The sequence below is a fragment of the Salvelinus fontinalis genome, chromosome 32 (assembly GCF_029448725.1).
Source record: "Salvelinus fontinalis isolate EN_2023a chromosome 32, ASM2944872v1, whole genome shotgun sequence".
Lineage (NCBI taxonomy): Eukaryota > Metazoa > Chordata > Actinopteri > Salmoniformes > Salmonidae > Salvelinus > Salvelinus fontinalis.
The window spans coordinates 28,711,846-28,727,033 of NC_074696.1; the positions used below are offsets into that span (position 1 = coordinate 28,711,846).

The window sequence follows — 15,188 nt, forward strand, 5'->3', positions numbered from 1 at the left end:
GGATTCATATTCTGACCTTGATTTAATTCCCTCATAATTCAACCACCTTTATGCGTGACAAAACCATGAATAACGTCTAGCGATCCTGCCTGTTGCAAGTGGGAAAAGCATCTTTTCCCCAAAGAAATAACAGAATTCTCCGTGCGCTGTAATTTATAAATGGATAAGAGCTATTGATAAGGCTGTGGTAAATTACTAATCAGCTTATACACTATGCCCTCCGACGAACCATCAAACAGGCAAAGCGGAAATACAGGACTAAGATTGAATCCTACTACACCGGCTCTGATGCTCGTCGGATTTGGCAGGGCTTAAAAAATATACAAAAGGAAACCCAGCCGTGAGCTGCCCCGTAATGCGAGCCTACCAAATGAGGTAAATGTCTTTTATGCTCCCTTCGAGGCAAGCAACAGTGAAGCATGCATGAGAGCACCAGCTGTTACGGACGACTGTGTGATCACGCTCTCCGTTGCCTATGTGAGCATTAACAAGGCCGCGGGGCCAGACGGATTACCAGGACGTGTACTCAGAACTTGCACGGACCAACTCCAATTTGCATACCGCCCCAACAGATGCACAGATGACGCAATCTCAATCGCACTCCACACTGCCCTTTCCCACCTGGACAAAAGGAACACCTATGTGAGAATGCTGTTCATTGAGTACAGCTCAGTGTTCAACTCCATAGTGCCCACGAAGCTCATCAATAAGCTAAGGACCCTGGGACTAAACACCTCCCTCTGCAACTGGATCCTGGACTTCCTGACGGGCTGCCCCAAGGTGGTAAGGGTAGGCATCAACACATCTGTCACGCTGATCCTCAACACTGGGTTCTCTCAGGGGTGCGTGCTTCGTTCCCTCCTGTACTCCCTGTTCACCCATGACTGCATGGCCAAGCACGACTGGCTACCCGGACTATTTGCATTGTGTGCCCCCAACCCCTCTTTTTACGCTGCTGCTACTCTGTTTATCATATATGCATAGTCACTTTAACTATACATTCATGTACATACTACCTCAATTGGGCCGACCAACCAGTGCTCCCGCACATTGGCTAACCGGGCTATCTGCATTGTGTCCCACCACCCACCAACCCCTCTTTTACGCTACTGCTACTCTCTGTTCATTATATATGCATAGTCACTTTAGACATATCTACACGTACATACTACCTCAATCAGCCTGACTAAGCGGTGTCTGTATGTGGCCTCGCTACTGTACATAGCCTGTCTTTTTACTGTTTTATTTCTTTACTTACCTATTGTTAACCAAACACCTTTTTTGCACTATTGGTTAGAGCCTGTAAGTAAGCATCACACTGTAAGGTCGACACCTGTTGTATTCGGCGCATGTGACAAATAAACTCTGATTTGACTCCAACACCATCATTAAGTTTGCTGATGACAGAACACATCTCCTTCCTAAGCGGTATGACGACTGCGTGGTCCCATGGTGTTTATACTTGCATACTATTGTTTGTACAAATGAACATGGTACCTTCAGGCGTTTGAAAATTGCTCCCAAGGATGAACCAGACTTGTGGACGTCTACAATTTTTTTTCTGAGGTCTTGGCTGATTTCTTTTGATTTTCCTAAGCGAAGATGCACTGAGTTTGAAGGTAGGCCTTGAAATACATCCACATGTACACCTCAAATGATGTCAATTAGCCTATCAGAAGCTTCTAAAGCCATTACATAACTTCCTGGAATTTTCCAAGCTGTTTAAAGGCTCAGTCAACTTAGTGTATATAAACTTCTGACCCACTGGAATTGTGAAATAATCTGCCTGTAAACAATTGTTGGAAAAATGACTTGTGTCTTGCACAAAGTAGATGTCCTAACAAAACAGTTTAAAGTTAACAAGAAATTTGGAGTGGTTGAAAAACTAGTTGACTCCAACATAAGTGTATGTAAACAGGCTACAGTATCTCTTCATGTTTCCAGTAATGTCTTTTTCTCACTGCTGATTGTGGCCAAACCCCAAACTATTTTTCAATTAAATAATGGTTGAGTGTGTGTGTCCTGAATAGAACTTCTAGGAATCAAGGTCTTCAAGTAAAAGTCAATGGAACTGGATCTGTGAAGGACTCACGCTTGTCAAGTTGATTTCTAAATAGCAGTGAGATTTAACCTGAGTAAATGTTGCCTATGTTATTGGTTCTTAAAGTTTCCTGATCATTCTTGGACTGTGGAGAGAAATCCACTGCAAAAGAATGACAACAAATATTCATATAGGTCAATATGTATGTATGTATATATATATATATACGGCAATCCTTTCAGAGAGGAGAAAACAGACCGACAGACCACAGGGCAGGGCAGCGATGAAACGATGCACATATGATTGACAGAACAGAAGATGAAGAGCAGGCGAGTTGGTAGAACAGAAACTAGCGGTCTGAAATCAATCAACCTAATAACGGGAATTCCTGCAAGTCAATTGATTACAGGCCATGCAGACTCTTGCTGTTATTTACAATCATACTGTATTTGAATAGAATCCACCTATTTACATTACTTCATGACTATATCTGTAGTCTGTGTGTACAGATTTGAAAAGTATGGTAGAGGACAAAAGCATCAATATTCAAGTTTAGTGGTCCTCTGTTGAAACATTTGAGACGGTGGTATTAGAGTCCAACTGAATGACAAAAACATTCCTACAATGTTTCTCTCCCTTCTCACAACCACCGACCCTACAGCAACAAGTCTGCCTACATGTGTTTATGTGTAATGATAGAAATAAAAACAAATCAATGTCGTACACCAATTGGTGACCAGCCTGAATGGGCTTCTAAGACACGATATCAAGTATGTGCGCACAAAACATTTTTACAGTAAAATTAAATGCATAATTAGCAATCAAAGTACAGTTTTCACCTGTAAAGTCATGTTTTGATTTAACAATTTGCACCAAAACGAAAAATAGGAAATGGGTATAACAAGTTTAAAATAAAAAATGTCTCCTTTTGACATGGAAATAAACAACTAAAATGTCTCCAAGTGGAGATGTGTTGATAGGTTAGCAACGTTAACCTTTGGCAGTTCGAATAACCTCAATGTATTTGACTTCCTGTCTGCTCCCCTATTCTTCAAATGGGAGGTCAATCACAATACACTTTAATGATTAAGTGATGGGACCATGTCTGTCAATGATGGACTTCAGTTAGTTCATAACCCAACATCATTACCTACAAGAACATGTCATGATTTACAACATAAACCCCTCTGGAGGATGATAGCGTGCAAAACATATACACCAAAGGATGTTGCTGAGAGGAGGGCGGATCATAATAATGTCCGGAACAGGAGCGAAAGGAATGGCATCAAACACATGGCCATTCCAACCTTTACCACAAGCCCATCCTCCCCAATTAAGGTGCCACCAGCTGTCTGTGATATACACACATACAACTGCTGCACCAACAACTCAAACTGTAAGCTTGAAATAAGAGATTCCTCTCAACAACAAATAAAGACATTCAATCAAAGCTCTTCCTCAGGTGACTAGCTAAGGCCACACCGAGACAGACGTGAAGTAGCAGCGTTTACCCTGATTACATAGGTCCATCTATGCTTTTACCACATTCCCCTTGTCTCAACACAGTTTAGAAAGGAGACTTAACACTTCTCTGTGGTCATTCATTGTCATTGTCAGTTTACTTTGAACTAGAGGGGTTGAGTTTAACTAGCCCTAACCCCCTTTAGAATCACCCTCTCTTTAGGCAGTAAGCACAACATCCTTTTGGATTAGTCTGCTTAAATAAACCAAACATACACCCAAGGTGTAGAGCGGGGCTCTAATCCTGTTCCTGGAGAACTAGCTTCCTGTAGGTTCCAACCCCAGTTGGACCTAACCTGATTCAGTTTATCAACCAGCTAATTGGTAGAATCAAGTGTGCTAGACAAGGGTTGGAGCAAAAACCTACAGGAGGGTATCTCTCCGGGTACAGGGTTGGAGCAAAAACCTACAGGAGGGCATCTCTCCGGGAACAGGGTTGGAGCAAAAACCTACAGGAGGGTATCTCTCCGGGAACAGGGTTGGAGCAAAAACCTACAGGAGGGTATCTCTCCGGGAACATGGTTGGAGATAAAACCTACAGGAGGGTATCTCTCCGGGAACAGGGTTGGAGTTAAAACCTACAGGAGGGTATCTCTCCGGGAACAGGGTTGGAGTTAAAACCTACAGGAGGGTATCTCTCCAGGAACAGTGTTGGAGTGGCGCAGCGGTCTAAGGCACTGCATCTCAGTGCTAGAGGTGTCACTACAGACACCTGTAGATCGAATCCAGGCTGTATCACAACCGGACGAGATTGGGAGTCCCATAGGGCGGCGCACAATTGGCCCAGCGTCGTCCGGGTTTGGCCGGTGTAGGCCGCCATTGTAAATAAGAATTTGTTCTTAACTGACTTGACTAGTTAAATAAAGGTTCAATTAATAAAAAAATAAAAACCTACAGGAGGGTATCTCTCCGGGAACAGCGGTGGAGTTAAAACCTACAGGATGTTAGCTAATCGGGAACAGGATTGGGGAGCCTGCTGTAGAAAAGCTAAACAAAAAGTCTAAATAGTCAGTCACGTATCATATCGCACATCTACACAATGTTAAAAGGTTATTCTCTAAGAAGGGTTGTACAGTCGCAAACGTGTCCTGCACACACAGAAACAAGACAAAGAAATATTACACATCCATCTTCTGCTTGCGTCTGAACGTTTGCGTTCATGGTTATTACTTCAACAATAAAGACCTTTTAGCTTCACAGTACGATAACTTTAAGTCTTAAGCCTTTCCCCTCCCCTGTAATCGTGACACATTTGCCCACTAGTTCAACTTGTTTGTGAAGGAAAAAGATCACGTGAAGTGAGTGGCAGAATAAGAGGGTTCTCTTGGGAGGTCAGGGTTCATAGTTCATTGGGGTAGCTGGTCGAGGTGTGTCAGAGTGGGTGGATAAATGGGCTTTGTGGTCCACAGCCACAAGCCTCAGGCCCAGTGTCCATGGTCATATTCATTATGGTACACCTTAGCAAAAGGTTTTGCAATGGGGGGTGGGACGACGACAACGACAAGCATTTCTTATTGGACAAGTTCAGGTATTACCTCCTCATTTCAGTAAATGTTCTTCCATTTGGTGCCTAATGAATACACCCCAGGTTCTGACCTTAGTTCTGGTCTAGGGATGGACCTTGAAGGCCAGCAGCTGCTCAGAGTGCATGTTATTGAGGGAGCGGAGGTCGGGCAGTCTGAGGAGCAGCTTGGTGAATATGCCCGACTCGTTAGGGTGGTTCTTAGTGATGAGGCCCCTCAGGTGCCGGATCAGAGTCTCCTGAAGAGCCTCCACAGAGTTTACGTTCTCAATCCCTGAGCGATCTAGAAGACAAAAACCACAGTAGAATGTTATTAGACTTGGTTCCTGTATGTCTCTATGACATGAAGCTCGACCAACTGATATGGATAGAATATGTTAGTAAGTAAGGAAACACTCACTATAATACAATGCATGCTTTCCAACACAACAAACATAGATAGCTACACTACTCTCTTGGTAGGAAGCCCTACAGTACCATAACAACTCACAGTATTAAGTCAGTTTCTATGGGACCTATAAGAAAGTCTATATAAAGGGACAGGAAGAGCGAATCCTGTGAGTGGGGTCACAAGGTCACAGTTCGTGAGCCTACCGGCAGAGATGAGGACGACAGCGGTGAACAGGCTCATTTCCTCCTCGCTGAGGCCGAGCCCCATCAGCTTGTCGCTGAAGTCCATCATGGAGGTCAGGAAGTCGCCGGCGCCCATGGCTTGTAACGTCTCCACGCTGTACTTGTTACCACCCAGAAACGTCACTGTGCGGTCTTTCACGTCAAACAGGGACGCAAAGCGCACCACTAGCACCTGGTGAAGTGACAGCAGACACTGGGATAAGTCTGGGTGAAGTGACTGCAGACGCTGGGATAAGTCTGGGTGAAGTGACTGCAAACGCTGGGATAAGTCTGGGTGAAGTGACTGCAGACGCTGGGCTAAGTCTGGGTGAAGTGACTGCAGACGCTGGGCTAAGTCTGGGTGAAGTGACTGCAGACACTGGGGTAAGTCTGGGTGAAGTGACTGCAGACACTGGGCTAAGTGACCGCAGACGCTGGGTAAGTCTGGGTGAAGTGACTGCAGACGCTGGGATAAGTCTGGGTGAAGTGACTGCAAACGCTGGGTAAGTCTGGGTGAAGTGACAGCAGACGCTAGGTTAGTCTGGGTGAAGTGACTGCAGACGCTAGGTTAGTCTGGGTGAAGTGACTGCAGACATTAGGTAAGTCTGGGTGAAGTGACTGCAGACGCTAGGTAAGTCTGGGTGAAGTAACTGCAAACGCTGGTTAAGTCTGGGTGAAGTGACAGCAGACGCTAGGTAGGTCTGGGTGAAGTGACTGCAGACGCTAGGTAAGTCTGGGTGAAGTGACTGCAGACACTGGGGTAAGTCTGGGTGAAGTGACCGCAGACGCTGGGGTAAGTCTGGGTGAAGTGACCGCAGACGCTGGGTAAGTCTGGGTGAAGTGACCGCAGACGCTGGGATAAGTCTGGGTGAAGTGACAGCAGACGCTAGGTAAGTCTGGGTGAAGTGACTGCAGACGCTAGGTAGGTCTGGGTGAAGTGACTGCAGACGCTAGGTAAGTCTGGGTGAAGTGACTGCAGACGCTAGGTAAGTCTGGGTGAAGTGACTGCAGACGCTAGGTAGGTCTGGGTGAAGTGACTGCAGACGCTAGGTAAGTCTGGGTGAAGTGACTGCAGACGCTAGGTAGGTCTGGGTGAAGTGACTGCAGACGCTAGGTAGGTCTGGGTGAAGTGACTGCAGACGCTAGGTAAGTCTGGGTGAAGTGACTGCAGACGCTAGGTAAGTCTGGGTGAAGTGACTGCAGACGCTAGGTAAGTCTGGGTGAAGTGACTGCAGACGCTAGGTAGGTCTGGGTGAAGTAACTGCAAACGCTGGTTAAGTCTGGGTGAAGTGACAGCAGACGCTAGGTAAGTCTGGGTGAAGTGACTGCAGACGCTAGGTAGGTCTGGGTGAAGTGACTGTAGACGCTAGTTAGGTCTGGGTGAAGTGACTGCAGACGCTAGGTAGGTCTGGGTGAAGTGACTGCAGACGCTAGGTAGGTCTGGGTGAAGTGACTGCAGACGCTAGGTAGGTCTGGGTGAAGTGACTGCAGACGCTAGGTAGGTCTGGGTGAAGTGACAGCAGACGCTAGGTAAGTCTGGGTGAAGTGACTGCAGACGCTAGGTAGGTCTGGGTGGATCAACTGCATTTCAATGATGGCCTTATCGGTTCGGTTTTTCTACTGTTTTCATTCACATACACGTGAGACAATGGATAAGGGGTAGAGAAGAGAATACAATAAAAGGTTAATATAAGTGAGTGTTCTAAGAGTGGTCTTTACCTCAAAGGTACCAGCCTTGAGCAGGCTGACCTGGTCATGTTGGGAGAGGTCTCTGAAACCTGGGATCCGCTTGGCAAATTCCACCACCTCCCTGACAGCTGGGGTGAAACTGTGGCTGAACTCCTCCCAGATCCCATGGCCTGACTTATGGGGGTTCACATGGGGAGACGTGTTCATGGGACACAGCTGAGGACAGAGAGAGATGAGAAGGGAAAGAAGGACTTGGGTTAGGAGGCATAAACGACATATCATTCACATACTTATTAAATGGTAGATAAGGCGAGTACCCCAAATACAATGTGTTATGTTAACCCAATCTAAAGGTGTGAACACGCCCCCTCTAGAGATCAACTGTGGTGTTCCACAGGGATCGACTCTTAGACTTCAATTATTTCAATTATTATTTATTTGATGTCAAATGCATCAACACTGCTTTCTCAAGTGCTTTGAGAATAAAGTGTTATATAAATGTAGTTGATCATTATATGACAAATCATAACATGTATATTAAATTAACTATAATATATATCATACACTCCTTCTCCATCTGTCTATCTTGGACTCACCAGATGCATCCTGTTGCCCATGTTCCACAGTAGTTCACTGAATCCTCCATGGGAATTGGAGGTGGCCTGGCTAGTGCTGTTGTTGCCTCCTCTCAGGCCATGGTGGGCGTAGGATGGGCAGTGGCCACTAGGGGAGCTGGTGGGCAGTCTGCTTCTGCTGTAGGGGCAGTGGTCCTCCTGGCGATGGTGGCTGTCAGGGCCCTGAGGCCCAGTGTTGGTGGGCCTCTCCTGAGCCTGGTAATGGGCCTGAGTGGCTGTGAATGAGGCCAGGTCATTTTGGTGGTTCTGGTTCTTAATCTGCTGGTTCCCGGCCTCCTGCTGGTTCCGGTTCCTCTCGTCTATCCTCTTTCCAGTGTCACTGACATGTTGCTCCGCCCCCGGGGAGGTCAGCTGGGCGTAGGCCTGGGACTGGGGGGAGGGTCTACCTTGCTCCTGGTTGTACATGAAGGTCTCCTGGTGGACCCGGGTCACCGAGCCAATCACCTCCTCTGACCCACAGTCTGAAGCACTCGACAGAGACACGGAGTTAGGGCTGGGGCTTTTATTCTTGGCGACCGCAGGGTCGCGGTCAGAGCTTGTCTCCTCAGATTGGTTAGACCCGGGGGAAGTGGCGGGAGAGGTGGAGGAGGAGGGGACGGAGCCTAGGCCAGAATCAACATATTGGGGACGGGGCTCCACGGGGCAGGCTGGCGACTGAAGCTGATTGGCCAGGGGGAATGGTGTGTTGCAGTGGAACTGGCTGTGTAGCTGGCTGTTGTTCATCATGTTGTTCACGGCACTCTGCATCTCTAGCAGCATGCGCTGCTTCTCACGTTTTGGGATGCGGCCGAAACGCACAGCTAAGGAGGAGAGAACATTTAGAAAGGGTCCTTGACAAAATATATGCTTGTCTACGGATTATCAAATACTGTAAATCCCTGTTTGAAATTAACAAACCGACTCTTTTCTTCATCTACTTCTTTCTCAATCATATATTTATCTAACCCATGACAACCCACAATAACGGTAATACACCATGTATTATTGTAACTGGAGAGGGGATGTAGTTATATAAGGAAATAGAAACATACAGTCCTTGGACATGCCGACCAGCAGACACTTCTTGAAGCGACACTGCTGGCAGCGGTTCCTGTTGATCCTCATGATGGCACAGCTCTCGTTCTTCAGGCACTTCTTATACTGGATGTTCTGCTGGATGCTCCGACGGAAGAAACCCTACAGACAGACAGACGGACACACTGGGAAGTCAGAGTTTTCATAAATATTTTATAAGTGGGTCTTTTTCTAGAGTTACATCCGTGTTGGGGGGTTTTGCACTTTGTCCATTTGTATGCTGAAATCTAGAAGATATTATTTATATGAATAATTAATTATTTGATATAAAATTTGGCCATAGAAAAATGAGCCCTCTAAAACAGAGTGTATTAGGGTGCATGACGCCTCTCGGCTTTAGAGGTAGAAGGGGAGTTAATGTAGTTTTTTTTTTGTGGGTAGATCAGCTTTAATATTGCAGATTGGTTGTGGCTTCCATCAATGTAATTGTCTGCATCATTTCCAATCCCCCATATTTATTATTTTGTAAATAAATAATTCATTTTTTATATATATTTTCCTTTATTATTTTTCCCAAACCCTACCACCCCTAATAGGAGTAAACTAATGGAAAACAACACTTAAGCTTCTACTTTTAGATTATACATACTATACACATTTTACAGACACAGTATATTTTACAATAGTTATATATTGTTTGTTTTTAGTCCCATCCTTCAGCTCCACTCAACCCCTCCCATCTATCTCTGAAGAACATCACATTTTGATTTATATTTGCCATATATTTTTCAACTGTGCTGTGATGTTTCACAAAAGTTCTGAACCTTTCTCTTCTACAGATTGTAAATTAAAGATAAACATTTTTGCTAAGAGTAGATCAATTGACTATAGCTGTGTTAAAATACCCATACTAACATACTGTATAATACATACTTAATAAGTATATACTACATACTATTAGTTAATTTTAGTGTACTGTAAACAAACGATCATTTCAGTTGAGCGTACTAGCGCTTAGCCTGTCTACCGGAAGTTGATGCTCTTGCTATGCAACCTCTTACTAGCTTGTTAGCATAACAAATTACTAGATAGACATTTTATGACTTCGGCAGAAATGTCTACCAACTTTCTATGGCTTGTTTTAAAAATAACAATATTTTGGAGATGATTTCATTTTCAAATAACCGAAAGTGAGATGTTGTAATCAGAATAAAGGGAAAAGGGCCATTCTTGAACATGGGGTGAGACATTCATACTAATCTGCTAGAGAACCAGTTCGGATTTAAGTAGAACTTGTATGACTGAAGCCTTTAGTGAGAGGTCTAATGCTTTAATAATTTCTGCCCTCCGAATTCATATTCATTATATAAATAGGCCAGTTTAATTTAGTCTGGCTTGCCGTACCAAATAAAATGGAATATAGTTTCGTCATATAATTTGAAAAACAATTATCTAGGTGTAGGTAAGGCCATAAGCAAATAGGTAAACTGGGATATGACTAAAGAGTTAATAAGGGTGATTTTTCCACAAATAAACAGGTATTTTCCTTTCCACGGTAGCAAGATCGTATCTATTTTTGCTAACTTGGGGCGGCATGGTAGCCTAGTGGTTAGAACGTCGTACTAGTAACCAAAAGGTTGCAAGATCAAATCCCCGCTGACAAGGTAAAAATCTGTCGTTCTAGCCCGTCATTGAAAATAAGAATTTGTTCTTAACTGACATGCCTAGTTAAATAAAGGTACAAATTAAAATTAAAAATTATATTAAAATGTATTGTAGCAAGATAATTTTTTCCCCTTTGGATATGAATACCGAATATATCCACTTCACCATCAGACCATTTTTAAAAGCTGTATTTTTTTGTGATCCAATACGTAATATTGCATTTATCATAATTTGGTTATATTCTAGAGAGGTTATAAAAAGTATCTAGATCCGCTAGAGGAGGGGATGGCAGGGAGACTTTTGCTTGTCCCAGTGCTCTGACAGCAGAACTAGGTAATTAAGAGAGGAAAGAGTTAGGGGCTGTGGGTAAAAATAAGGCAGAACTACATAAAGCTGTATGGGTTCGATGAGGATGGCTGCAATGATGATTTGACCCAGTTAGGCTACCATACCATTATGTCACCACGCCCTCTCTCTCACGTAACTATGATATTGAGGAACAACATGATGCAACATTGATTAGGTGTGTGTGTTCTCACCTTGCAGCCCTCACAGGCATGAACCCCATAGTGGAATCCAGATGCAATGTCTCCGCACACCTTACACAGCAGCACCAGGCCGTTGATTTCTGCAAAAACATCTCATCAGCACCCAGTGAGGAAGTACCTCTAAAAAATTGAATAGACTGTATTCATCCACAAATGATGTAAGCAAATAGTAATTGAATAGACATTCAAATTATTACACAGCAGAGAAACCACTCACTAGTAATGTCGCATTTTGCAGTGGAGGTCAAGCGTCCTGTCTTTGCGATAGTGTGGGCCAGCGGGAGGGTGAGGCCTGCCATGTTTAGGGGCTTGTTCACTACGTTGCCCTGGCGACAGCTGTGGGAGGAGTTGTAGCTGCAGTCATTTGAGTCACTATGACATGACTCAGGGCTAGAGGAGCTGATGTAGGCTATTACACCTCCTAGTGGAGAGAGAAAGACATGACGATTAGGCTAATAGTTTGACAGAATTAAATCTCTATGGATAGGGTTGCCTACTGGGGTAGCGGAGGTTCAAGTTACACAAAGAACAATGCATTTACATGATCTTATAAATAGAGTGAGTGTTTGAAAGGAATTTGAATAAATGTTGTTTCTGAACATTTTTGCAGACCGAAGGATCTGGAAATTGTACAGTCCAAAACTATTCTTAGCATTGAATTATTCCATCTATAAAATACCGCTGCCCCTATTCAATACAACTATCAGAACCGCCCCACTCCAAACTACCATTAACAGCCTCCAGTTTACAAGCACTCAGTTTCCCTGATTCACATGTAGCAATCAAGTGACACTGATGTCACATTGTTCTCCTATGGAAACCAAATCTGATCCTGATTGAACCATAGCATAAAGAGGCTGTTTTATATTCGTAGCCTAGTGCCTACCCATAATTTCCTGGTGCTAGTAGCTCTGAGCCAGGAAGAGAGTCCGAGCACCCGCCCAGTCAGACAGCTTTGTTTTTTTACTCCCCTTTTTTCAGGTCAGGCTGACCTGGTTTCTCTCCCTCCATTCTGGTTAGATAAAGCTCCTGTTACATATTGTCAGCAGGGTGTGTGGAGAATAGCCTGGCTACACTGCAATTGTTAGATATTGCTGCACTGTCGGAACTAGAAGCACAAGCATTTCACTACACTCGCAATTACATCTGCTAACCATGTGTATGTGACCAATAAAATGTGATTTGTTTGAACACACACGGCTCAAGATGGAAGCTCATCATCATTCAATCAAGAGGCAGGGCCAACATGGACGGATTGCGATTAATGCCTGCCAAATGTTATGTGGTCTAATGGAAGTATAACCTAATGTGATGTGTTCATGAGTTGGTCGTCTGCATGTTCCTTGTTGATCGAATTGCATTACAGAAGAAGTTTAGGCAAAATTCTAAAACAATCTCAAAAGGCACAACTGCCCTATTTTAAAAAACTGAGGTAAAGTTGGTTTTATATTAACACATTCGGACATTCGCCAAAAGCCATTTAAAAATCAATAACTAAATCACTGTTTGTCACAGAAACATCAAACTATGTATGATATATTCTATAAATGTCTAGCATACCTTTTCAACCTTTGTTTTGAGGTAAAATTCCAGTTGACTTGATAGAAATAAATAATATATAAAATGCTATTTAAAACTGTTTAATTAAATCAATAACTAATTTGTTGCAAATAAATGCATAGTTTAACTTTTTTCTGCGACAATCACTGAATTAGTTATTGATTTCTTCATCTTTAAATGCAATATTTGAGCTTTTATGTATTTCTATCAAATCAAAACTGGAATTTGTACTCAAAGCGAAGGTTTTATACCAGACATTTATAGAATAAATCCTACCTAGTTTGATGTTTGTCATAATCAATGAAAAGGTTATTGATTTATACCACTTTAAATGGCATTTTATAGATTGTATGTATTTCTATCAAATCAAAACTGGAATTTGTATTAAAAAAGGGTTGTAAAAGTATGCTCGACATTTATAGAATAAATCATATCTAGTTTGATGATTGTGACAAACGGTGAATTAGTTATTGATTTATACAGCTTTAAATTGCATTTGAAAGATGATATATTTCCATCAAATCAAAACTGGATGTTTTATTAAAAGCAAGAATAAACCATATCTATTTATGTTTCTGTGACAATCAATTAATTAGTTATTGATTTTTACCATTTTAAATGGCTTTTGGCTAATATCTGTTGAGTGTCCGAATATAAAATCAACGTTACCCCAGTTTTTCACCGTTCATAAAGCATAAAAAACATAGCAATCCCATATAAGAGTCACTTACATAATGGATAGTTGACTAGGTTGTAAAATTCTTGGCCGAATGATCAACTATAATTTACTTGACTCACTGATGACGTTCCTTTTTGGAACGCACTCCCACGTGGAACAGGCATTCTCGAAATACCCAGTGGTAGAAAACTATGGAACGCCGTTTGGTTCTTTGCAAAATCACCATATGTAAACTATATGCACATGTTGGCCAATCACTGTATGAAAAACTTCATCATCACCAACAAACTATGAAAACTGGGTCAGTTTACATTGCTGCAGCCCTATAACTGCATGCAGTTTCACGTGTATCTACACCAGCTCGCAGGGCAGGATCTTTGGCAGAATTATGCAATGTTAACGTCACATCGCTTCTTCACCAACCAGAGGGCGCAGGGGGAGCGTTTAAAGACAGACGTTTATACATCACAGCGCCCCTCAACCAATCAGAGAGAGCGTATACAGAGTCGCACATGGCTAGCGACCGGTCCATGTGAGAAAAGGAACCTGCAACACTGTCCCAGCCTATTGATTCTGAAATAATACACTCACTAGCACTCCTAACCAACTTTAACCCAGTTTGAATTAAGGCTGATTACAGTAAGAAAGATCGGACATTAATGAGCAGGTTATTGCAAACCATTTGCTTATGTTTTGATTCAGAACCTCACGCAACCCTTTAAAATCACGATACTGACAAGTAGACTTGAAGTTGTAACATTCATCTAGGTCACAAAAAACAAATGAAATACTATCAAGATGCAATGTCACAAACAGTTATTGTGTAGACACTAAAATATGCTATAGGCCTACAAATACATCTTTATAAATGTATTGAGCATAAAATGATTTTACCTGCTTTTGTAGATTCCATGTCCTGAAGTCTGATGACGTGTTAGCTTGTTTTCAGCAATTTTTTCGGTCGCTGGTTGATACTACAGATCAATGAATTGGAGCATTCAAAAAATAGTCGGCAAACGCATTTAGGCCTACTAGTTCCGCAGATTACATCTATAGCGCAACAGCTACTGTTGCCAATCAGACTTATTTCGCACCGTGATATTTGACTACAACCATGTCAAAACTAATCACATAAATTCAAATGTATTCGTTTTGTTTATAAAAACGCCCCGAATCAAACCAAAGATTGTAGCCAATTTTTTCGCTTCGGAATGAATCGAACGTTCGTAATTCCGTATCTTTTTTCCCCGTAGAGCGCTCCAGAAAGCTGTCCGTCTGATGTTATTTTCTGTAGGCTAAAGATAGGCCTAAGCATATGTATAGCTATAGCATAAAAATATGTATTTTCTTGGAGGAAACGATAGCAAGGAGTAGAAAGTTATCCTCTGCCAGAGAGATTCGTTGAATGACTGTTTCGATTAGAGCTCTCGACTCAAACTGCTATGCTACCACGTGACCCATTACAGCGGCTCCTCCTTCCCTAGCCTAGCGCTGGTGTCAATGGGCAAGTTAGTCTTGCATGGCCCGGTTCCCCGGGGAACTGGCGATTTCGCTTAAGGACCAATGGAATGGTCTGGAAATTAAAAAAAGACTCCTCTCACCCGGGCACCGGACCATGCAAGATGAACAAGCCCAACGTAACCCACTGACACACTTTTTACAGTTCAAAGTGAGGTAGGTTGGGTGGGGGTGGGGGGGCTAT

General features: G+C 43.0%; 1 protein-coding gene across 1 annotated transcript; it reads right to left on the bottom strand.

Annotated features, from left to right (window-relative positions):
* Positions 1-2,226: 2,226 nt before the first annotated feature.
* LOC129831024 (nuclear receptor subfamily 1 group D member 2-like) lies at positions 2,227-14,938 on the bottom strand. The gene is made up of 8 exons (XM_055894002.1): positions 14,381-14,938; positions 11,465-11,668; positions 11,239-11,327; positions 9,052-9,196; positions 7,982-8,820; positions 7,416-7,601; positions 5,679-5,889; positions 2,227-5,367 (listed from the first exon to the last, which is right to left on the bottom strand). Exons 1-8 carry the CDS (start codon positions 14,397-14,399, stop codon positions 5,171-5,173), a joined length of 1,890 nt encoding a protein of 629 aa, XP_055749977.1. The 5' UTR covers positions 14,400-14,938; the 3' UTR covers positions 2,227-5,170.
* Positions 14,939-15,188: the final 250 nt, after the last annotated feature.

Excerpts from the sequence above, each read along its gene's own strand:
- LOC129831024 (XM_055894002.1), bottom strand. Across the intron at positions 7,602-7,981 it reads TGGGCAACAGGATGCATCTG|CTGTGTCCCATGAACACGTC; the intron begins GTGAGTCCAAGA and ends CTCTGTCCTCAG. Across the intron at positions 5,368-5,678 it reads TGTCGTCCTCATCTCTGCCG|ATCGCTCAGGGATTGAGAAC; the intron begins GTAGGCTCACGA and ends TTTGTCTTCTAG.